The following is a 25641-nucleotide window of genomic DNA, read 5'->3' as shown; positions in this document are numbered from 1 at the left end:
TCCCCCGCCATGATATTGCAGAATATTGCTAAAAGCGGCGTAAAACTAAACTCACTCACTCACTACAGTTCACGCTGAAATAGTGATCTTTGCTAGATCTCCTGCCTGTGATAAATGACTTAAATAGCGCGTGCCTGAAAGTCGTTATTTCCATGTTGGTCTTGATAGTCGTTGGAAGATATCAGATATCATAAAATTGACAAAATGTCAAGATTTAAGGACAAGTACATAACAGGTTCCCAACACAGAATTATTTTTACATTGAACATCCTCGCAACAACATACATACTTATAGCACTGTTTTCAAATAAATAACACCCATCCACTCTGTCACATCAATTACATCTGGGCGAAACCTCCAGGAATATTTTCATAATAGAAGTCCTTTGTCTGTCTCTTATACGATCGAAAAAATGTGTCTTCTTCCAATTTTCGCTTTGAGTTGGGATCCGTGAAGTTATAAAAATCGCCGACGGGGGGTGTATCCATGGTAACCGTAGGAGCTGTTGTCCGGAGCTGTCTGTGGTGCAGGTTTTCCAACGTTCTCGTAGTTGTAGGCTCCGCATTCCATGCCTGACTGTCGGGTGGATGGGGGGAACGGAGAAGTGTAGCCGTGGGTTTCGTTCCTGGAAATGAATAATTATAATAACATTAGTGTAAGAAATACCAAAAGGAAACAAATATCATCAACAAAGAAAAACATTTCTTCAAATACAGTATATGTACAGTCGAGCACCGTTGTCTCGATATTCATGGGACCAAGAACAAATATCGAGACATCCGAACTTCGAGACATCCAACCAGGGCATATCATGATCTGTTTGATTGGCATTTAGAAGTTGGTGACTAGTAAGAAAGTAAGATTGTTTATGGATAACAACTTCTTTTTTCTTGCTTGACAACGGTATAAGAATCCATGCTTGACAACGGTATAAGAATCCATACCGAAACGTCGCATCATATATGATAAAAGAAGTTGTTATCCATAAACAATCTTACTTGCTTATAGGGCATATCATGACATATCACTATGAAAGAAAACGAAACGCTTCTCAGTATGTTTTGATTCGAAACTATAATCCGTTATCAGTAGTGTTTAGTCGCAACAGTGAGTACTTCCTAATTAATGCATTCTTAGTTAATCCTAATTAAATAACAAACAAGTGGCACCTTCAACTCAATTAACCCTAATTAGTTTACACTACCGCATCCCTTTGATTCGTGCCGCACCGCGTGTAAACGTGTGGAAACAACCTCAGTTCAGAGGGATACTTGCCCATGAAAAGTAGGTGAATATCGAGTCTCTTTGCAAATATCGAGTTAACAGGGTAAATTTGCTTGTTGGGACCATGTAATTATATCGAGATATCCGAAATATCGAGACATCCGTATCGAGTTAAAAGAGCTTGAATAATGATAAATTATGAAGGATTTTGCCGGGACCGAGATGTTATATCGAGACAACCGAGATATCGAGTTATCAGAGTTCGACACAACGGTGCTCGACTGTATTTTGACTGACTGAACCCGGGGAACTACCGTCTTCACTAACGGGATCGGGTGGCCAGACCTGCTGACGACTTGGTTGACACATGTCATTGTATCCCAATGGCGTGGAACGATGCTCATGATGTTGATCACTGGATTGGCTGGTCCAGACTCGATTATTAACAGACCGCCGCCATATAGCTGGAATATTGCTGAGTGCGGCGTTAAACAACAAACCAACCATCCCTTACCCGAAATGTATAAAATACAGGAAAGCACTCACATCTTAATCAGAGGGGGGACATTTTCGTTCATTGTCGTTTGTTGCCTCGGGTGGTTGCTTAGCGACCAGTCCGTACCAATACCCCCACTGCGCATGGCGGACTGTGACATTGCAACCTGTCTTACGGTCTCGTCTGTCAGCTGACCAGGCATCTGTAAACAAACAGCATACAGCTTTCATGAATGCAGAGACAAATCAGCAGCAGAAAGTTATTGTGTTTAGAATACATAAAATACGGGAAAAGCAAGCGTCTTCATTCAGTGGAGATAACTCGTGTACACGAGTGTTCTGTGTTCAGGAGTGTTTATTGTGAGTGAGGTGAGGTGAAATTGGGTTTAACGTCGTGCTTGAGAATATTTCGCTCATATGACGACGTGCATGCATGTGTGTGTGTATGTGCGACTGCTTGTACTAGCCCAGACTGGTTTTATAGTGCCAGCCCACTGAGATACCATGCCGCAGTGAAGCATGAATGCCCCACTCAGACATATTATACTGACTCCGAGCCGACCAGTCCTTGTTGTACCCATTAATGCCGAGCGCCAGGCAGGGACCAACAAGTACCATATTTTAACGTCTTTTTGGTATGACGCTGTCGGGGATCGAACCCGCGACCTTCCGCTCTCCGGGCGGACGCTCTAACCACTACACCACGGAGGCGGTCGGTCGTCAGAGACAAACTTCAGACACCGAGTGAACATTTTGTACATGTAATATGTAACATGTATTGAAACATGAAACAATTACTTAAATACTTTAGAGTACATTTTCGGCATGAAAGATAGTATTTATGGTACGTTTAGCAACAGTACAAACCTGTCCGGAAGTGACGTCATAGTTGTATTGCACTTGACCTCCGGGATGCGCATGCGTACTTTTTGTGTGACCTTGACTGTAGGGGGCACTGTAAGAAGCACAAGACTGGAACACCGCTTGGTTATTGCTGGAATGAAAAGAAATGACTTCCTGAAGATGTCCTTGGACACAAGATTGATTGGATGGATTATTAGGAAATGCTAAAGGTGCGATCGAAGATTATGTAGAAAAGATAATGTTTCGGATCAGAAGCATAGAGGTGATTGTCACGGGCCCACTTGCAGACCTAATACATTCAAAGCCTCAGGAAAGCTTTCAGAAAGTTTATATGGTGGACCTGTACATATGCATGACCCGGGAGGTCAAATTGCACAAACGGCAGGTCGAGTTAACTTCATTAAATAGGGAGCAGAGAATGTTATTAATGTTGCGTTCGTGCAAAACATGCATGGATTCGTTACAGAACTTGTCCCGGAAAAACAACACTTCTGACCTTGTAGCTTCATTTTTATTTCAAGAAAGTTAGGATATTGCAGACGATTTCTCGACACTGAGGTGTGAAACGGCGACCTTGTCTCGGCTGTTCGGACATGTTGACAATCAACTGACAAAGGTGCACCCTTCACAATAATAGACCCAACCAGCTGTGACACGGTCATGCAATTCATTTGTATTCACTTGATCAGGTCACGCTGAACAAGTTGTACAGGTGTGCTAGGAACTATCATTGTCGTTTAGCATCGTTAGTCATGTGCGGTGTTGGAAGACAGTGATATACACTCAGACTGGACAGAACCTAGTGAGACATAACAGCACATGACTGCATCCATAGCCATTAGTCCTCAAACTCTCAAAATGATTTTCTGTATATATGTACTAGGCGTCGGTGCGAAACTCTGCAGATTCTATTTTTGTTTGGTTGACTGATTGATTGATTGAGTTTAGTTTTACGCCGCACTATATGGCGGCGGTATGTAAATAATCGAGTCTGAACCAGACAATCCAGTGATCAACAGCATGAGCGTCCATCTACGCAATTGTGATACGATGACATGTGTCAGCTAAGTCAGCGAGTCTGACCACCCGATCCCGTTAGTCACCTCTTGCAACAAACATGGGTTACTGAAGATCAATTCTAACCTTTGTGAGACAGGGATTTGATGTCGAGACCGAGGCGAGTCTGGCGTCACTTTGTTCTGATTGGTCAGTCTCTCGCTGCACGATGATGACGTCACTCCGCTAGCATCATCGTATGCTGTAAAAAAGATGTGTATATATATACCATTATGCAAAGCACCTGTCAACAGCTGCAATTGTGATACCCATCACTCTGCAAGTTCACTGTGGTTTGTCAATTGACATGTCCCCATTAGCGTCATCGTAGGCTGTAAAGAGTAAGTGAGTTAATATTTATCGTCACATCGGCAATATTTCAGCCACATCGTGACGAGAACAATTAATTATTATATTATTAATCAATACAATTAGAAATTAAAAGTCTGTTGTTGAAGAACAGTAAAACTACTAGTATATCACAGATATACTCATGCCAATAATGGTTGTCACCCTCCCACCCCAACCCCACACACCTCACAATCACACCCCCACACCCTCTCTCCAATTAAAAATTGAAGGGGTGACAACCATTATTGGTATGAGTATATTAAAGTAAAACTAGCATGCTATCATAAAACGATATTATTAAATAGAACAATGCAATATGAAGATGTGCTTTAGGTTGCCAACAACTGAAGGTAGATCACCACGCCAGAGACCATGGGTAGGCTGTAAAGAAGTTAATTTTCAATATACAATATATATTGTCAATAGCTGTAACTGCAATTCACATCACCCTATAAGTTCACAGTCACATGGACGCCCACAACGAATGGAATGTCCGGATGTTTGGCCTATGACCTTACCTGACATGTGACCCATGACATTGCGTGCATTCGTGATGACAGAGCCTCGTTCTTGTATCGTAGGTGTCAAGGTCGCCGTGTCAGCAGGTGATAACAAGCTGTCCTTGATAACACTTGGATCTGGAAGAATGATATCTTCTATTGGATCTGGAATGTAGATTACACATTCAATATATCGCTGCACAAGGCTACGTCAAGGGTCTTCCCACCGAAGTACATAGCACACTCAAACATATTCACCAACGTGCGTTCTATTAAATGGAATAATATTCAGGGGTCCAGATAATCAGGAGTACGTACTCTTTCTTTGTTCAATATAAGAGTACTGGAAAACCCAAGTGTACATTTCGAGTACTGAATGGATATTAATGGAGTATCAGAATCTTGTGTTTCGTTTCATATATGCACCACAACATTGTTACTCTTGTGTAAACAGGTCAATGGACAAAAATAAAACAATACTTTTTCAGATAAATACGTCTGTAAATGATTCCGTACACCATTGATGTGGTGCGTATCTGCTACGTTTTCTAAATTATTTCCTACTGTATCGTGCATATTGTTTATCCTTCTCTGGAGCCCTGATATTGTACATGTAAACAAAATGACTTCTACAAAGCATACACGTTTTTACAAAGAAGGATAAACGATACTGTATTATTGTTTTCTTTTTGAATGGTATATTGTTTATCATACATTTTTCACCTGTCCGTCTGATTCAAACTTAAAACGGGTATAAAAAAACCTATCTGTGACTATATCTTATAAATTGTCTTTTCAACTATAGAAAACATATGGTGTTCTTCTTATCGTTCGACTAGAACAAGATATACGATAAAATACGTAATATACGTTGCGCTTACTGTCTGAGTTCTCTCCCTTGATAGCTCGCAGGAAGTCGTTAGCTCGCTCTTGACAGTATAGGTTCTCTACCAGGTACATCACATAGTCGTCAAACATCAGGTGCAGGAGGTGGAAAGAGCCTTTCATAATAAAAATAATATTTCTAAGAACATCAATCATCATCATCATCATCATCATCATCATCATCATCATCAGAACAGCGTTACGAGCAAACGCTTTAGCCACGAGGTTACCCCCTAGCCCCTTTGCATGAGGGGCGGTGGGGTAGCCTAGTGGTTAAAGCGTTCGCTCGTCACGCCCCAAACCCGGGTTCGATTCCCCACATGGGTACAATGTGTGAAGTGCATTTCTGGTGTCCCTCGCCGTGATATTGCTGAATTATTGCTAAAAGTGGCGTAAAACCCAACTCACTCACTCACTTTGCATGAGATGCAGTCTCAGCACTGCAGGCTACTTACCGAAGCTGGGCGAGCTGTGGAGCGTCATGTCACGGATGACCCTGGTCCCAAAGCAGGACCACATCAGCAGAAACTGACGAGCTAATCGGCGCATCGTCCCCGACTTCTTCAAACTGGGCTGCAACAAGTAAAGAGTCAGTTCAGAGAGGGATATCAGGATATCAGGACATCAGGATATCAGGATATCAGGACATCAGGATATCAGGATATCAGGATATCAGATCATATTGTGTGTTGTTTGTAAGCATGGGGTGAAGGAAACATTTTTTTTATAGAGGGACCATGTAAAAGAATCATCATTATGTATACTACTTCGGGATATACTATAGGTCAGATTAGTGTGAGTTGGAATATGTGCTTTATGTCAAAGTTTTATACATGTCACCAAGTTAGAGCGGAGAGTATGACACAATATATTAATTGCAGTGATGCTGAATTGGAAACTCAAGTATTGAAAACATACTGGAGAACATCTTGAGTCTTGTATCAGCAATGTGATGAGACACAGCATGAACATCGATCTACGCAACTGGGATACGATGACATGTGTCAACCAAGTCAGCGAGCCTGACCACCCGATCCCGTTAGTCGCCCTTTAAGACAAGCATGGGTTACTGAAGACCAATTCTAACCCGGATCTTTACGGGTCTATTTTGGAGGTAGGTACTGTGTTTTGTGCTTACCTGTATGACACAGCGGTCAACCATGCTGTCCAGCCACTCTATGTAAGACTCGATCGGGGCCTGCTCTTCCAGGAGACGCTCGAACTCCGTGCACACTGCAGAAAAAAAATACAATTATTATGTACTCAGTGGGCTAGACAGAGAACCAGATATACACGTCCTCACCTCGACAAAATCACCCTAAGTGAGTGAGTGAGTGAGTGTAGTTTTACGCCGCACTCAGCAATATTCCAGCTATATGGCGGCGGTCTGTAAATGATCGAGTCTGGACCCGACAATCCTGTAATCTAAAGGATGAGCAACAATCTGCGCAATTAGGAACCGATGACGTGTCAACCAAGTCAGCGAGCCTGACCACCCGATCCCGTTAGTCGCCTCTGAGGACACGCATGGGTTACTGAAGATCAATCCTAACCGGATCTTCATCACCCGAAGGACAAACATTACAATCATGATACATGTATCGTGGGGTCATGTTTCTCGGCACAAAAGGCGACTATGCTTGTCGTAAGAGGTGACTAACGGGATCGGGTGGTCAGGCTCGCTGACTTGGTTGACACATGTCATCGGTTCCCAATTGCGCAGATCGATGCTCATGCTGTTGATCACTGGATTGTTTTCGGACAACACACGTGTATGACGGTTAGTTTATCGCTATTACTCGCGCTATAACGAGAATTGATGTGTCACAAAGCGATTGTCTGTGTTGGGAAGATGGTGGTTTTAAAGATAAAACTAGCTAATATCAATGAGAAGAAATGTTTTACATCTTGATTAACCAGAAAATAGCAAATGTTTATTAGGCGTTCGAAAGTATTTAAAGTTGTCGGTAGATGGATTCTGTAACCCAAGCAATAGTGAGTGAGTGGGTTTTGTTTTACGCTGGTTTTAACAATATTCCAGCAAATATCACGGCGGGGACACCAGAAATGGGCTTTACATATTGTACCCATGTGGGGAATCGAACCTGGGTCTTCGGAGTGACGAACCAATGGTTTTGGTTGCAACTTTTCTTCAGCAACCCCTGCTTATCGTAAGAGGCGACTAACGGGATCAGGTGATCAGACTCGCTTACTTGGCTGTCACATGTCATAGTATCCCAACTGCGTCGCCATATAGCTGGAATATTGCTGCGTTACATATGAAACCAACCAACCAACCAACCCCACCGCCAATAATAAGCCAAAATCATCCGCTGATATGGTCAACCCGCTTACAATTGAATATCGTCTCATGCTCCCGCTCCGAGTAGTGGTCCATGGTGTAGAGGGTCTGCTTGACGATGCTGCTGAGGTCGACGCTGAGCCAGTCGTCCAGCATCTGTAGAGTGATGTCGGAGCTGTGAATGACACTTCGGGCCGCCTGACACAGGTGGTTCAGGGACGTCTGTCGCCGCAGCACCTGGGCGAACCGCCTCGCCACTGAACACATATATCACGGTGGTTATGACGTTGCAATGCTGTGTACAGAGTGAGTGATTAAGTATAGTCCTACGCCGTTAGTCGCCTCTTACGACAAACATGGGTTACAGAAGGTTCATTCTAACCCGTACCTTCACGGGTCCAGTATGATTGGGATGACTGGCAGGCAATAAATGATTAGAATATTGCTGTGTTTCAGATAATCCGTCAGCAGTTTCCTCAGATCACAACACGGCGACTCGGAACGAGAGGCCAATCCAAGTAAGTGCTCATTTTGGAAACTTCACACTATTTAAGAAGTAAAGACAATTGGGTACGAGGCCTCTACTAATAATTATAGTCTTCCATCCATATTTTCTCTTTTTGAGTACGCCGCTTTTTTTAGCAATTTTCCAGCAATAATCACGGCGGGGAACACCAGAAATGGGCTTCACACATTGTACCCATGTTGGGAATCGAACCCGGGTGTTAGGCATGACGAGCGAACACTTTAACCACTAGGCTACCCTATCGCCCCTGGTCGACTGGGTGGAGCGGGATATTAATGGGTGAAGCATAGAAGACAGTTTAAATGTTGAATTGGTAGCTTTTGAAAGTTCATATAATCTTGACTTTGTAATATAGTAATCTGCACCTGAGCCGTGTCCTGGTATTTCCTGTATCTTACATAATGCCTTGGTCAATGGATAAACTGTATAAGCGACGAATACGCTTGTGACTTGAATACTTACGGTCAAATTTTGTTCTTTGCAGACAGTCTGGAAGTGTGTCCAGAGCCTGTTTGAGCCAATCGTCCAGCTGGCGGGCAAACCTCCGAATCACCTGTGTCAAACTGAAACACAGGAACACAGGTAGGAAGTACTCTTTGAGGCATGCTTACTCCATGAAAGTTCCTTTAGGTTTGCCAAAAAAACACTTTGGTATTTAGTTCCCAGTCGATATGATATTAAAGTATGGATTTAAACGTATCAGGCCATCGACTAAAGCGTGGCATTGGAAGGGCATCGACTAAAGCATGGCATTGAGTGAGTGAGTGAGTGAGGTTAGTTTTACGCCGCTTTTAGCAATATTCCAGCAACATCACGGCGGTGGACACCGGAAATGGGCTTCACATTGTGCCCATGTGGGGATTCGAACCTGGGTCTTCGGCGTGACGAGCCAACGCTTTAACCATTAGGCTACCCCACCGCCCCCACAGCGTTTTTAAATGGACATACCTGTATGGCAGTATAAAATTAACAGCAAAATGATCTCTCTTTTCACAAAATTAGCTCTATGTCATGCACATATCAGTCTTCACATATGATTATAGTGATGTGTATGTATCTTGAAGTCGACCCGTGAAGAATTGATCTTCAGTAGCCCGTGCTTGTCGTAAGAGGCGACTAACGGGATCGGGTGGTCAGGCTCGTTGACTTGGTTGACACATGTCAAAGTATCCCAAATGCGTAGATCGATGCTCATGCTGTTGATCACTGGATTGTCTGGTCCAGACTCGATTATTTACGGACTGTCGCCATATAGCTGGAATATTGCTGAGTGTGCGTAAAGGTTTACTCAATCAATCCAGAATATTTTGATGTCAAACACAGTCCGGTGGACGACGATGAGAGGTTTAATGCGTGACGGCGATGAATTACCTGTCTGGCAGTGCCTGTAACACTGTGGGCATTAGGACGCTGGCTATAGCCTTGTACAGGATGGAGTCACACACGCCCACCAGCATAACGATAGACTGGCAGTCCAGGATCGGCACCATGTGGGCCGGCATCCCCTGCCAGAAGTGGAGAAGGAAGCTCTGGACCTGAAACATTGACATACATTCAGTATGGATATGGAGTGAGTGAGTGAGTTTAGTTTTTCGCCGCATTCAGCAATATTCCAGCTAAATGGCGGTGGTCTGTAAATAATCGAGTCTGGACCACACAATCCAGTGATCAACAGCATGAGCATCGATCTGCGCAATTAGGAACAAATGACATGTGTCAACCAAGCCAGCGAGCCTGACCACCCGATTTGCATGATTTAAAAGTGTATTATAACTTAACAAGCTGGAGAGAGTGATATATTTACAAAACTAACCCCATGAAAATTCACTAGCCAGTCGGACCAGTGACTGTAGAAATTTACTGGCCCGACTGGATATTTACTAGACACGGGCTAGCGGGCCAGTGGCTATTTCGCACAGTGAGTATACAGTTAGCTAAACAACTACAACGTTAGAGACAGTACTCAGGCAGGTATTGGTTCTGAGGTCATGGAAACAGATAGCCCTAATAGATTTCCGGTTTGTGGTGATTACACAGATATTTAAACTTCAATTTACCATGACAACAGGAAACATGAGTTGGACACCTGCACCAGCAACCTCACTCACCCGACCCACTCACTCACTCACTCTGGACCGTAGAGTGTGTGTGTGAGTTAAAACAGTTAGACATGGCTTTCAATTCAGGCATTACTTACGACATCTGTAGAACCAGGTGATCAGTGTACAAATCTTAGAAAACGTCATGAGACCCACCTCTTCGAAGTTTGCTCTGATGACAGTGTCAAGTATTCTCTGACAGTGTGTACGGTACATCATCAGGAACGTGACCACCTGCAACAGCAACATCAGTAACATAAGTGTTGATTTGAGGTTGGTCGGACCAAACCACAGTAAAGCAATAGTCAGCGTGCGATCGGTCTACACTGGGATATTTGAGGACCCTTTGTCCGCTCCTTGACAATAATATCTGTCGTAATGTAAAATTATCCAACACAACTGGGCCTAGATTTTGAAGCTCTCTTAGCGCTAAGATAGTCGTAAGCAGTATGCGAAATAGTTTCCAAATTTTGCCAGCCGGTCGGGCTAGCTATGCCTGAAAGTTACTAGCCCACAAAATATTTCGCTTGCCCGAAATTTGAATGTAGACACGGGTTTCATCTTTAATAAGATAAAGATTTTTATCAGGCCATAATCTTGCATGATTTAAAAGTGCAGTCTAATTTAACAAGTCGGAGAGACTGATATCTTAACAAAATGACCCAATGAAAATTCACAAGCCAGTCGGTCCATTGACAGTGGAGATTTACTGGCCCGACTGGATTGTTACTAGCCACGGGCTAGCGAGCGCGTGGCTCTTTCGCACACTGGTCGTAAGTGCCATACATTAACATTAACTTACGACTATCTTAGCGCTAAGAGAGCTTCGAAAATCTATGCCCAGGAAGGAATTATTACTTTTGTGCAAGGAATACATACTACGCCATATAAGTGCCCCGAAAGAGTAATACCTCGAAAGAATGTATTAAGTACATGTCTATATGTTCATGTTGTCTTCAGTGCCGTGTGTCAAAAGTTTGTTACAACATGATTAACGTCAAAATAGATAATCATGCTAAAATGTAAATTACAAACAAACGAAACGAGGAAATGTCGGATTTATCTTGATTGACGAGATCTCGTACGTGGTACCTCGTTAACAATGTCAAACTGTACATACACAGCCAAATATAGAATTACGTTACCACTGATTGGTAAAATGGCGTGATACCTATTACAAATGAAATAATGATACGGATTAGAAATGGGCGTGGCTATTGTTACCTTGGATTCATCGATGTTAGGTGGGATCTTGACGTCTTTTATGTCGGGGAAGTCCGGAAGAAGGGTGCCAAGCTTGGACCTCGGGGGAATACGCCACCATCTAAACATAGCCATTGATTATAGACACCGCACAGACAGATAGGAACCATTCATCCATAACTTAGGAGCTGGCTTCAGTATTCGCGTATATGTAAACACATTCATTTCCTTCGCAGGAACAACTATACGACGTTATGAAATCAGGGAAATTGGCCAGCGTCATAATGTAGCATACGCCCCACCCACTCTGATATCAGGAACTAAACTGACGTATAAAAGAAAGTACACACATGCTTTGGTAAAATATTTTCCTAAAAACAGCGTAATATTTAAAAAAGTGTTTTGATTGTGACTCACATTTCACAAACACTGAGAACCTGTTGCAATAACGCCATAGGTATTGTACCCAATTGGAACATTGCTAGCAAAATATTTACGTTTTAATCTGGTCTCAAAACACCAAGTGTGCACTTTCTTTTGTACATCAGTATATTGTCAGCTAGTGGAAGTGGTTTTTTGTAAGCTCATACGAAATGTCGTGAACTAGTTTCACAGTTAGATATTATGATCATCATAGCCTGTTTCTTTAATGCATGGTCTTAATAGTTAAAATGTTTTCTGATTTACATATTGTAATCTTCCAGTTGTTTTTATTGTCCTTCGTTGACAAAATGTAATTATCTTGAATTAAAAACTTGTTTTCGTCGCGATCTGTTAGAAATAGTCAATGTTACTTAAAAATCTTAATTCACTCACTATGATCACATAGTGCCTTTTGCAATTTAGAAATATTAGAACAAGTCTGTGTTGATACTTTCATAAATAGAAATGGCTGTTTAGTTTCGATAAATACAAACCACGAATTGGTAGAAGCGCTTATAAAATCTCCATTGCATATTTCTGTGATAAATCCCCATCACAAACCGTTCGGAATCGGAATATTAGAATTTACAAAGTCAGTAAATGGTTGCAAGTACAATTTTCAGAAAAATGATGTCGTGATGCAAAATAAAATAAACCAAGACCTACCTACAAATGTATGCAATCGTTCCATACAAAGAAAACAAGGACGACATTTGGATATTGTTTCAGTAGGTGTTACTATTTGTGAAGATCCAGTTTAACATGTCAGTAGATAGACACGATATATGTTAGACAATGCATTACGACACATCAGTAGATAGACACGATATATGTACAATGATTACGACGCATCAGTAGATAGATACGATATATGTAAGTCAATGCATTACGATGCATCAGTAAATAGACACGATATATGTAAGAATGCATTACGACGCATCAGTAGATAGACACGATATATGTAAGTCAATGCATTACGATGCATCAGTAGATAGACACGATATATGTAAGACAATGCATTACGATGCATCAGTAGATAGACACGATATATGTAAGTCAATGCATTACGACGCATCAGTAGATAGACACGATATATGTAAGTCAATGCATTACGATGCATCAGTAGATAGATACGATATATGTAAGTCAATGCATTACGACGCATCAGTAGATAGACACGATATATGTAAGTCAATGCATTACGATGCATCAGTAGATAGACACGATATATGTAAGTCAATGCATTACGACGCATCAGTAGATAGACACGATATATGTAAGACAATGCATTACGATGCATCAGTAGATAGACACGATATATGTAAGTCAATGCATTACGATGCATCAGTAGATAGACACGATATATGTAAGACAATGCATTACGACGCATCAGTAGATAGACACGATATATGTAAGACAATGCATTACGACGCATCAGTAGATAGACACGATATATGTAAGACAATGCATTACGATGCATCAGTAGATAGATACGATATATGTAAGTCAATGCATTACGATGCATCAGTAGATAGACACGATATATGTAAGTCAATGCATTACGATGCATCAGTAGATAGACACGATATATGTAAGTCAATGCATTACGATGCATCAGTAGATAGACACGATATATGTAAGTCAATGCATTACGATGCATCAGTAGATAGACACGATATATGTAAGTCAATGCATTACGACGCATCAGTAGATAGACACGATATATGTAAGACAATGCATTACGATGCATCAGTAGATAGACACGATATATAGATAACACGATAATGCATTACGACGATGCATCAGTAGATAGACACGATATATGTAAGACAATGCATTACGATGCATCAGTAGATAGACACGATATATGTAAGACAATGCATTACGACGCATCAGTAGATAGACACGATATATATAAGACAATGCATTACGATGCATCAGTAGATAGACACGATATATGTAAGACAATGCATCAGATACACATGGTAAAATATTAAAAATGGATAACGCCATGTCAGTAGATATACGTATACATAGTGTTTGTGTAACAACGTAACGTATTAAGGAACGTCACTCGATCAGTATACATGGTATAAATACTACAAACGAATACTGCTACGTCAGTCGATTCACATGGTGTAGCATTGCACTATGCATCATCAATAGATAGGAAAACTGTCCACTTTTTCAATCGTACAATACGCGTCTTTTTAATATATGGCTAGATTTGTTAAATTGCTGACGGTTGAAGGGACGGTGTAAATCCAGCTAGGGTCCATGCAGGAAGCAAATGTACTGTAAGTCCCCGTGGTCCCTAGTATAGTGATCTACCTTCAGTCGTTGGCAATCTATAGCCTGTTTTTACATTGAATTGTCATTTATAGTTTCAATATTTTAGATTTAATTACTAGTTTTAAATCGATATCTGTGATACACTAGTAGTTTTACTGTTCTTCGTCAACAGGTTTTTAATTTCTAACTTTATTGATCTTTAACATAATTATAAAGTGTTCTCATCACGATATGGATGAAATATTGCCGATGTGACGATAAATATTAACTCACTCACTCATCAATATATAGACATGATATAAGCCGTGCAATGTTTTACCTGTTTTGAACCGTCCTTCTTGTTGTCCCCGGCTCTAGAAACAGGTAGGAGAAAGGTCATTACTATTTTGACACTGTAGATAGCACCTTAATCGTGCACACTTATGGCAGCTTTTCGAGATAAAAACAAAAACACATATATTGTATCAGCGTTCACACAAAACTGACATATTGATATTTCCTTAGCTAATACGTCATAGCAGCAAACACTGTGGCAATTTATTTATATAAGCCATCCTTTTCAGCGTCTCAATGCATATCGAATGTTAAATTGTGTGCTGATGAGGACAACCCTGCTGGGTCCGGGATCAGGGCGTATGTCCACCTTGGTGGATAAGATGTGTTGAAAATGACACACTGTAGATGGCACCTTAATAGTGCACACTTATGGCAGCTTTTTGAGATAAAAACAAAAACACATATATTGTATCAGCGTTCACACAAAACTGACATATAGACATTTCATTAGCTAATACGTCATAGCAGCAAACACTGTGGCAATTTATTTATATAAGCCATCCTTTTCAGCGTCTCAATGCATATTGAATGTTAAATTGTGTGCTGATGAGGACAACCCTGCTGGGTCCGGGATCAGGGCGTATGTCCACCTTGGTGGATAAGATGTGTTGAAAATGACACCTTGGCTAGCCAGGTGAGCTATAGCTAACGTTACTCACCCTTGTGCCGCTTTGGCAGAGTACATGACCTCGAAGTACTGGGAGTTTTCACGTACACCAATTCCATAGTAATGATACCTACACAGAAAAACACAATGATACTGTAGTAGTAGTAGTAGTAGTAGGTGTGGTAGTGGTAGTGGTAGTGGTAGTAGTAGGTGTGGTAGTAGTAGTAGTAGTAGTAGGTGTGGTAGTGGTAGTGGTAGTAGTAGGTGTGGTAGTAGTAGTGGTAGTAGTAGTAGTAGTAGCAGTAGTAGTAGTAGCAGTAGCAGTAGCAGTAGTAGTAGTAGTAATAGTAGTAGTAGTAGTAGTAGGTGTGGAAGTAGTAGTAATAGTAGTAATAATAATTGTAGTAGTAGTAGTAGTTGTAGTAGTAGTAGTAGGTGCCGTTGTGGTAGTGGTAGTACACAATGCATTTTAGAAGGGCAAGTGTAACATAAATGATGTTATATTTGGAATGACATTTTTTCAATAAAGTATAGTTTCTAGTACTTTTGTTGGGCTGAGTCCCATCCGGGATTTAATCCCACACACTCAGTTTAGATAGCTGACTTGGTGTTCTGGCGATTACCTGCCTGATATTAAAAGATACTAAAATCTTTACTGTACTGATAAAGTGCAACTTGATATAGTCACGATATGGCTGAAAACTGCCGATGTGACTTAAAATTGTAACTCATTCACTCACTGATAAAGTGCAATCCCAAATATAACCTATTTCAGTAGTAGTAGTAGTAGTAGTAGTAGTAGTAGTAGTAGTAGTAGTAGTAGTAGTAGTAGTAGTAGTAGTAGTAGTAGTAGCAGCAGCAGCGACAGTAGTATACTGTATTATCTCTACTAAGATGATTGTATAATATAGGGTGACCAGCTATGATAATTAGGCCAGTTTGGTTAATTCCATTTGATCACAAACTGGACAGGTTGTTGATTAGATGAAATTCATCTAGGTCTAGATCCCCATCTAGATTGCCAGGGGCGGTGGGGTAACCTAGCTAGTGGTTAAAGCATTGGCGTGTAACGCTGAAGATCAGGGTTTGATTCCCCACATGGGTACAATGTGTGAAGCCCATTTCTGGTGTTCCCTGCCGTAATATTGCTGGAAAATTGCTAAAAGCGGCGTTAAAAGAGAAAATATGGATGGAAGGCTAAAATTATTAGTAGAGGTCTCGTACCCAATTGTCTATACTCCTAAAATAGTGTGAAATTTCCAAAATGAGCACTTACTTGGATTGGCCTCTGGTTCCGAGTCGCCGTGTTGTGATCTGAGGAAACTGCTGGCGGATTATCTGAAACACAGCAATATTCTAATCATTTATTGCCTCAGTCATCTCAATCATACTGGACCCGTGAAGGTCCCGGTTAGAATGAACCTTCAGTAACCCATGTTTGTCGTAAGAGGCGACTAACGGGATCGGGTGGTCAGGCTCGCTGGCTTGGTTGACACATGTCATCGGTTCCCAATTGCCCAGGTCGATGCTCATGCTGCTGATCACTGGATTGTCTGGTTCAGACTCGATTATTTACAAACCGCCGCCATATAGCTGGAATATTGCTGAGTGCAGAGTAAAACTAAACTCACTCAATGACTCAATAATACTGGACGCCTTCAAACTGGAATACAGTCCGGTACAATCTGTATTGAAGGGTTATTGTATATCTATCAGTTAATGGCCTGAGGACATGTAACACGTTAAGCAGAGAAACTGTTTATGTATTTAACTAGGCAGGTAGAAGAAGATATACACAAATGTGACGTTGTTTTCTAATCGCCGAGGTGATAACTGAATGTGAGGTTGTTTTCTAATCGCCGAGGTGATAACTGAACGTGACGTTGTTTTCTAATCGCCGAGGTGATAACTGTCAATGCTTCAAACGTGCGCTTATTGTAAGTTTGCCATTTGTATTTTGATTTGGAATAAGCTACGATGATCATTGTCAGGAAGTATATTAAGAATCAATAATTGTCAATGACGTGTGCAGTGGTCTCAGTATTTAGGGTTTGTGTAAAGTATTCTGTTGCATCTACAGCCAGGATGCTTGTGATGTTCGACCTGGTGCTTTGCTGACAAGGCAATCTTGGAACAAATTTAAACCGATAACCACCAGGGCCCCGTTTCACTAAGCTATCGTAGCGCTACGACTGTCGTAAGTCTATGTTAAAGTATGGGAGTTACGATCACCTTAGCGCAACGATCGCTTTGAAAAATGGGTATAGGAGGTACGACAGCTTCGTAAAACGGGGCCCAGGGCCTAGATTTCGAAGCTCTCTTAGCGCTAAGATAGTCGTAAGTTAATGTTAATGTATGGCACTTACGACTATCTTAGCGCTAAGAGAGCTTCGAAAATCTAGGCCCAGGTTCCTAACTCCATACTATGTTGGGCCGTACATTTTATCACATCAGTGAGTGTAGCTTTACGCCGCCTTTACAATATTCCAGCAATATCACGGCAGGGGACACCAGAAAAGGGTTCCATGCATTGTATCCATTTGGGGAATCGAACCCGGGTCTTCGGCGTGACGAGCAAACACTTTAACCACCAGGCTATGCCCCATCGCCCCTCTACCACATGAACGAGCCCCTACAGAGCGACCGGTGCATGTTTTACATGGGTGTACACAGATTAGGGAGTAGTTGACATACCTTCCCAAAGCTGGCGGCGTTGACTGGCTGGGTGTCGTTCTTCTCACAGAAGTCCAGGTAGTGGAGATACAGGGTTGAGCGGGGGATGCACACCCCTTCTGCTATCTCATAGTTCTCCTCCAACCTGGAGGAACAAATGGCGACAGTCGTAAGCAAACGAAGTCTACACAAGAAAGGTATGATTTTTATGAATGACAGTTTCTTTACTCTAGAATGCTGCCGCGTTTCGGTATAGATTTGTATACCGTTGTCAAGCAGAAAATGCTACAGCACAGAACAGACTTATTTTCATTTTGTATCTAACGCGTTTCTAGTCTAGATACGGCTGAAATACAGCCGATGTAATTTTCAATTTTAACTCACTCACTCACTCAATCAATCTTTATTTCAATACTGAGGAGGCCACAAGCCTATAGTACATTTCATATATACCATTTTCTTAGCAACATGGCTTGATAAATGAAAACCGCAACAAATTACAAATTCATTTGAGTGAGTGATGTAGTCGGGTTTTACGCCGCTTTTAGCAATATTCCAGCAATATCACGACAGGGGACACTAGAAATCAAATTCATTTGAAGAATTCGATAGAGACGAAAATTTATCAATTGATGGATGGACAAAATAGAGTTCTTTAATATATTTTTTTCGTAGTCACTCACGTTTATTATTCCAAGATTGTTCTTTAAGAGTAATTACCGTAGACTGCAAACTGTTCCTATACCTGAGTATTTTGTTACATATTCTACACAATTCGACGTATTTTAGGCACACCATGCTTTTAAACATGGTGTATATATATATATATATATTTATTATGTTATCAATATAACTGAGGGTGTGATGCAAATCCAGCTAAGGTCCTTACAGGTAACAAAGTACTAAGTCCCCATGGTCGCTAGTATGGTGATCTACCTTTAGTTGATGTCGATCTATAGCCCGCAGATATTATGGATGACAACTTCTTCTTTATTGTAAGTAACAACGTTTCTGCAAGATGCTTGTATCTTGCTTGTTACAATTCACCGAAGGGCGAAGGGCCCAGAAATAGCCCAATAAAGAAACTGTTGTTTTACGCCGCTTTTAGCAATATTCCAGCAAAGTTCACGGCGGGGGATTCACATTGTGCCCATGTGGGGATATGAACCCGGGTCTCTGCGTGTTTTAACGCTTTAACCATCAGAACCCACCGCCCCATATACAAATGAAGAAGTTGTCATCCATAACATCTGCGTTTTACTTGAACACCAACTTCTAAATGCCCCTCAAGAACCTGATCTATAGCCCGTCTGTGTATAGTAGTGTGAAGGTTACGTACTAATTGTAAGAGTAAATTTGTGATAATCTAGTGATTTTACCTGTTTTTCGTTGACAGGTATTTATTGCATCTGAGTTGGCTTGTATTAATAAACAACTTGTACAGTCACGCTGGGACTATGTTAGCTCAGTTACTCACACAAATATTCAAGAACTAACATTCTCACTTACCATTTCAACGTTTGGGGTGTCGAGTGTGGCTTGGATCCTATGCGTGCCTTTGGAATAGCAGCTGTATTGAACAAAATATGTTGTACATTAACAAAATGTTTCTCACATGCAGCCTTAAAACAACTCCAGGTCAAAAACAAGTGGTTCATATCGACCCATTTATTTGCTTGATTACATATAATCCAACCCTGCAGAGAAACAAAATCTCGTAAAATGTAAGACTGTGCATAATCTTTAAAAGATGACGTTTTCTGAGCCGTCCCGTTTATTTTTTAAGTGTTAAAGATCCTAAAGCCGCCACTTAAACCTGGTATCAATCAGTTAAACCTGGTATCAATCAGTTAAACCTGGTATCAATCACTTAAACCTGGTATCAATCACTTAAACCTGGTATCAATCAGTTAAACCTGGCATCAAACACTTAAACCTGGTATCAATCACTTAAACCTGGTATCAATCACTTAAACCTGGTATCAATCACTTAAACCTGGTATCAATCAGTTAAACCTGGTATCAATCACTTAAACCTGGTATCAATCAGTTAAACCTGGTATCAATCAGTTAAACCTGGTATCAATCAGTTAAACCTGGTATCAAACACTTAAACCTGGTATCAATCACTTAAACCTGGTATCAATCACTTAAACCTGGTATCAATCCTGGTATCTTAAACCTGGTATCAACCTGGTATCAATCTTAAACTTGTTATCAATCACTGTAACCTGGTATCAATCACTTAAACCTGGTATCAATCAGTTAAACCTGGTATCAATCTGTTAAACCTGGTATCAATCACTTAAACCTGGTATCAAACCAGTTAAACCTGGTATCAATCAGTTAAACCTGGTATCAATCACTTAACCTGGTATCAATCACTTAAACCTGGTATCAATCACTTAAACCTGGTATCAATCACTTAAAGCTGGTATCTGTATCAAACCTGGTATCAATCACTTAAACCTGGTATCAATCACTTAAACCTGGTATCAATCACTTAAACCTGGTATCAATCACTTAAACCTGGTATCAATCACTTAAACCTGGTATCAATCACTTAAACCTGGTATCAATCACTTAAACCTGGTATCAATCACTTAAACCTGGTATCAATCACTTAAACCTGGTATCAATCACTTAAACCTGGTATCAATCACTTAAACCTGGTATCAATCACTTAAACCTGGTATCAATCACTTAAACCTGGTATCAATCACTTAAACCTGGTATCAATCACTTAAACCTGGTATCAATCACTTAAACCTGGTATCAATCACTTAAACCTGGTATCAATCACTTAAACCTGGTATCAATCACTTAAACCTGGTATCAATCACTTAAACCTGGTATTAATCACTTAAACCTGGTATCAATCACTTAAACCTGGTATCAATCAGTTAACGGTGTCTTTCACACATTTGTAACACTAGATACATTTTCAGTGTTGTCTGTAATCAGAGGCAGTTTATTTTTTCTCGTATTGTAACTTAAGTCTTTAGAACCTCGCGCATATGCATGATGAGCCCAGTACACTATTAAAGATGGCTTAAGTGGTCATGGCTTCAGTTGACAAACGGGCCGTCATTTTCGTCAACGAAAACAGTGGCCAGTGGCATTAGTTAGAGGATATTATATCAGTGCCCATGTCATACTATGTTTACGACACGAGTGCCTATATGTTGGTATTTCCCGAGCGAGAGCGAGGGATATACCGATATTTAAACACGAGTGTCGTAAATATAGTATGATATTGGCACGAATATGATATTCTGTTCATTACCGAAGTCGTCAAATTGAGGAAATTGAACCCAAATTTACTTTCAAACATAGGCTGGCTACCCACCGTTGCCGCATTTTGAACGCAACGTCACAGAAGAAACGTGACGTCATAACATTGTTCATGACGTCACGTCACCATGACAAAGTGATATTTTGCCCTAGGGCATCGTATGAAAAATATGAACCCCGATATGTTAGCCCTCGCAGGTAATAAAATGCAATACAAACAGCACCGTCACACAATAGCTAACTAATTCTCATTTGTGAGACTTAAACAACGGGTATTGCCTATTCTGAATCAGTTGTGGAGCGTCAGTTCTATGCTTGTCTAATGTTTTATCAAACCGCGAAGATCTGGGTTTGAATTGGTCTTCAGCAACCCATGCTTGTCGAAAGAGGTGAGATCGGATGGTCAGACTCGCTGACTTGGTAGATACATGTTGTTATGAGGATGTGTTGTTGGTAGTTATAGTGTCACATTAAACATTGACATGCAGTCCTGTTAGCAAGCACCCAATCGCTAGCACATATTCAATGCAAATCCTCAACTGACCTAAATACTTATATCAAAGAGCTGTCATTTCCAAATTAGGATTGCACTTGTCAATTGAAATCTTTTACGAGCTCAGGATTGAGATGGTCAGGTATAATTAAGAGCCTAAAGGCGATATACTGTGTTTAACCTGTAAATGGAAATATATTGAGGATGAATATCACTTGACTTTAGTGTGCAATGTATGTATATATAAATATAGTAGTATAAGTACATACCCGAAGATGTCTATGTAAATCCACTCCAACCCAAGTAAAACACGTTAGTGTCTTTAGTGAATGTACCTAGTCTGTCTACAATGCTCTGCACCTGGGATCTTCGTGTATATGAATAAATTGTCAAACTTTGTCTACACTTTGATTTGGCATGACCTATGACCTACACTAATTATGGAATGAAGATTATCATTAACATATACAATGAACAACAAATGCATACGAACGCAATTACTTTTGAAAAACGTTTTAAGTATATTTGATGGAAGCTAAAATGAAATAAATAAAGAACTGAAGGGGGTTTATTTGGCAGGGATATGGGAGTTCTATTTTTGGAATCTAGTTTGCATTTCTACGTTTGAACTGGTGAAATCCAATTTTCAAGCGTATGCTTTCTTTAGTCCTTTAGTATATTTTTAAATATATCATTCACATAATGAAAGACAAAATACAGAGGTTTGCATAAGAAGGGTTTTGTCACTTTAGTCCATAACAAAGTAAAAGATCAAAATCCTAAGAATGAAATCTTTAAACTTAAGACTGATAATGTCACACCAAAAAGAATATTTTTTCTTTAAAAATGGGAACACGAAGACAAACAATGGATTATCTTTTAAAATGCTTTTGTTTAATTTCAAAAGGGAAGTTTAAAGTACTGACTCTTTTCCTGGTCCTCATCCGACAGAGACTCGCTTCTGTCCGGCTCCGTAACAGCCTCCTCCACGCCTGCATTGCCGTGACCGCAACGACGAGACGGGTCCAAGCAGTGCTCAAACCAGTCTGAAACACACATATAAGATGACTGATGCTTGTTATTGATCGCATATATTCATCAAGGCACTTAAATAGGGTTTAAAATTATTGCGCATGCTGGTAATGAAAAAGCATCCACATACATTAGTATAGGACATAATTATAAACCCTGTTGGTTTTGATCAATGACACACTGCCCAGTAAACTCCACCATACACTTAGAAACACGTGAACCTAGTTTAAAGTGGACAAAATGAACACAACGTTCACAATACCCACTCAAAGGTATGTATTTTATATGGCATATAAAATAATTAATATTACAACTTGATACACACGTGTTGCTGGAACTGAACATAACGTCAACCAAAGGTATGTACAATATTAATTTTATAAGGGAAGCAAACCGTAATATTGTACTGTGTTTAGTTGTTAAATCACCTCTGAATGTGGTTGATTTTAGAAATAAAAATTCCCGTGTAACACAATTTTTGACATTCTTAAACAATAAAACTGATAATGTTTAAACACTGAAAGCTTCTTCCAATAATATGGTCTTATATACAATACTATACTATATATATTGTTTATAATTCCAAAGATTGATGCACATATTCAACAAGAAACACATTCTATTTCAGTAAAATTAAGGCCCTGTGTCTCTCTGTTTCTATTACTGATAGGGCGGTGTGGTAGCCTAGTGGTTAAAGCGTTGGGTCGTTATGTCGAAGATCCGGGTTCGATTCCCGACATGGGTACAATGTGTGAAGCCCATTTCTGGTGTTCCTCGCCGTGTTATAGCTAAATGTTGCTAAAAGCGGCGTAAAACCGAACTCACTCACTCACTCTATTACTACTAACCATGTGTTTGGAATTTGGATAATCAATAATACGGACACTGGTATTCTCGTGCGCAAATATCCAGGTTAAAGCTTCACGAGTGTGGATAAGTCGAGGTTGGTCAATCAGGATTCACCCCAAACGCGGAGAGTTTCAGACAAAAATATTCCATGTTGTACGGCACAGCATTCCTAAAATTTATACTGGGATTTGGCAGGGTCACTAGTTCACTTTTGAGCATAAGCTAAGTGTCTGAGATCAAGTGCAACTTAATTTAAGATTGAGATCAAGTGCAACTACATTTGAGACCAAGATCAAGTGCAACTACATTTGGGATCAAGATCAAGTGCAACTATATTTGAGATTAAGATCAAATGCAACTAAATTTGCATTGAGATCAGGTGCAACTACATTTGAGACCAAGATCAAGTGCAACTACATTTGAGACCAAGATCAAGTGCAACTACATTTGAGACCAAGATCAAGTGCAACTACATATGAGACCAAGATCAAGTGCAACTACATTTGAGATTAAGATCAAATGCAACTAAATTTGCATTGAGATCAAGTGCAACTAAATTTACCATTGATATTGCGATACCTAATTTTTGTTAAACCTTGTAATTAGTACAGGCTTTTCAAACAATATAGGCTTATTCATACGGAAACATTTATTATTCTTATGCAGTGCATGTTAGGGTTGCTGAACATTTCATCCAATAATGTCGAATTCGAACTACCCCTTTTGCAAAGTAGTGAGATAGAGAGAAAAATACTCAACATGTTCCATTCGATGAAACTGATTTATATTCATACATGTTATATTCTATGAATCATGACTCGATTTTCACCCATGATCAAATACTGAGTTGGAAAGAAATGCAATATGTATATAAAATTAATAGTTTTGATACCAGAACTTCATTCCGTGTATCATTAAAATAAATGAAAACAAATTACACCCGCGTGAAGATACTGAGGAAACAATGTGGTGACATTCTAACACCCGTATATTCCCACCAGTGTGCCATTACTTACATAATCAATATGGAATATGTATATGTTTAAGAAATGGTGATATCATGGCCCTTGGCAGTAAATTTCATGATCCTTTGAGATGTGAAGCTCTTCTCTCATACAAAAACTCTACAACATCTTTTAAACATACTTGTGGCCAGTTACATTTTTTTTAAAATTCAGCAGAACTGTATCGCCCAAAATTTAAGATGTATAATCATTTTGTGGACATTTAGTGTATGGTCATTTAAGATAATAAATGTTGACAATTTTTTATGCGCCCACATTTGACCAGGAGTTAGCGAGTGAGTGAGTTAATATTTAACGTCATATCGGCATATTCATTGAAGTGACGAAAGCCACACTAGGAAACTTACATATTCATTGATGTATAAAGCCACACTAAAATTCTTTTTATTCATAACTTAAGTGCGACCTCCGGCATTAATGAATATAATTACCTTAACATTTTTTTAAACTGTCCTTAGTTGCTGCTATTACGAACAGGTTCAATGTTTTCAGGCCAAAAGTCAGAGGTAAGTCAAATAATATTTATAAGACAGCTGCGGTGATGTAACTGCACACGATTAAACAATACCTCTTGGAAAATAACAAATGTTTGATAGAAGGACCTGATGACGACTAAAATATATTGCCATCATCTTGACAATACAATACTAAGTTAAATCATGAGTTAGATGCGTGAGATAGATGACTTGCAGTTCAGTATAAGTGACGTCACTAAGCACACACCAGCCGTGAAATGCATCACTGAGAAGCCTGCGGGCACAAATCTCTCGTTAACACAACACAGAGGGCGTGTTAATGGTAGTCCAATAAATGCATCTCACTTACAGCGCATGACCTTGATCTTTCGAAATATCTTTACAACACCGACAACTACTTTAACGCCTAATGAACGGTTAATTCGTGAAAGAAAATTTTATAAACGCTCATTGTCAGAATTTTCCAAAGATCTCTTTTTAACGATATACCCTTTGGTGGTATTTTACGACAGCCTCCAACTGGTCGCTCAGCGGTTACCTGGCGACGGAACGGCCGTATAACGGCAGGTATCCGGGTGACAGAAGTTGTATCTGATGAATGTCGTGCTGGAGTAGAGGTACAGCAGATAGATCAT

The 25641-nt window shown here is 40.2% G+C and overlaps 1 protein-coding gene across 1 annotated transcript; it reads right to left on the bottom strand.

Annotated features, from left to right (window-relative positions):
• Positions 1 to 25641, bottom strand: LOC124289967 (transcription factor RFX4-like). The gene is given in 21 exon segments (XM_046726633.1): positions 1 to 626; positions 1772 to 1923; positions 2588 to 2714; positions 3728 to 3842; positions 4510 to 4656; positions 5373 to 5492; positions 5832 to 5949; positions 6515 to 6609; positions 7732 to 7935; positions 8667 to 8767; positions 9576 to 9739; positions 10460 to 10537; positions 11528 to 11611; positions 11613 to 11627; positions 14541 to 14574; positions 15217 to 15294; positions 16441 to 16502; positions 17859 to 17982; positions 19347 to 19407; positions 22551 to 22670; positions 25545 to 25641. Coding segments are annotated over 21 exon segments (2265 nt in total). The 3' UTR covers positions 1 to 457.

The sequence above is a fragment of the Haliotis rubra genome, unplaced genomic scaffold (assembly GCF_003918875.1).
Source record: "Haliotis rubra isolate DU_JTF1 unplaced genomic scaffold, ASM391887v1 Scf453, whole genome shotgun sequence".
NCBI classification, from domain to species: domain Eukaryota; kingdom Metazoa; phylum Mollusca; class Gastropoda; order Lepetellida; family Haliotidae; genus Haliotis; species Haliotis rubra.
The sequence above is the reverse complement of the archived record's forward strand: the minus strand, read 5'-3'. Positions and strand labels throughout refer to the sequence as shown.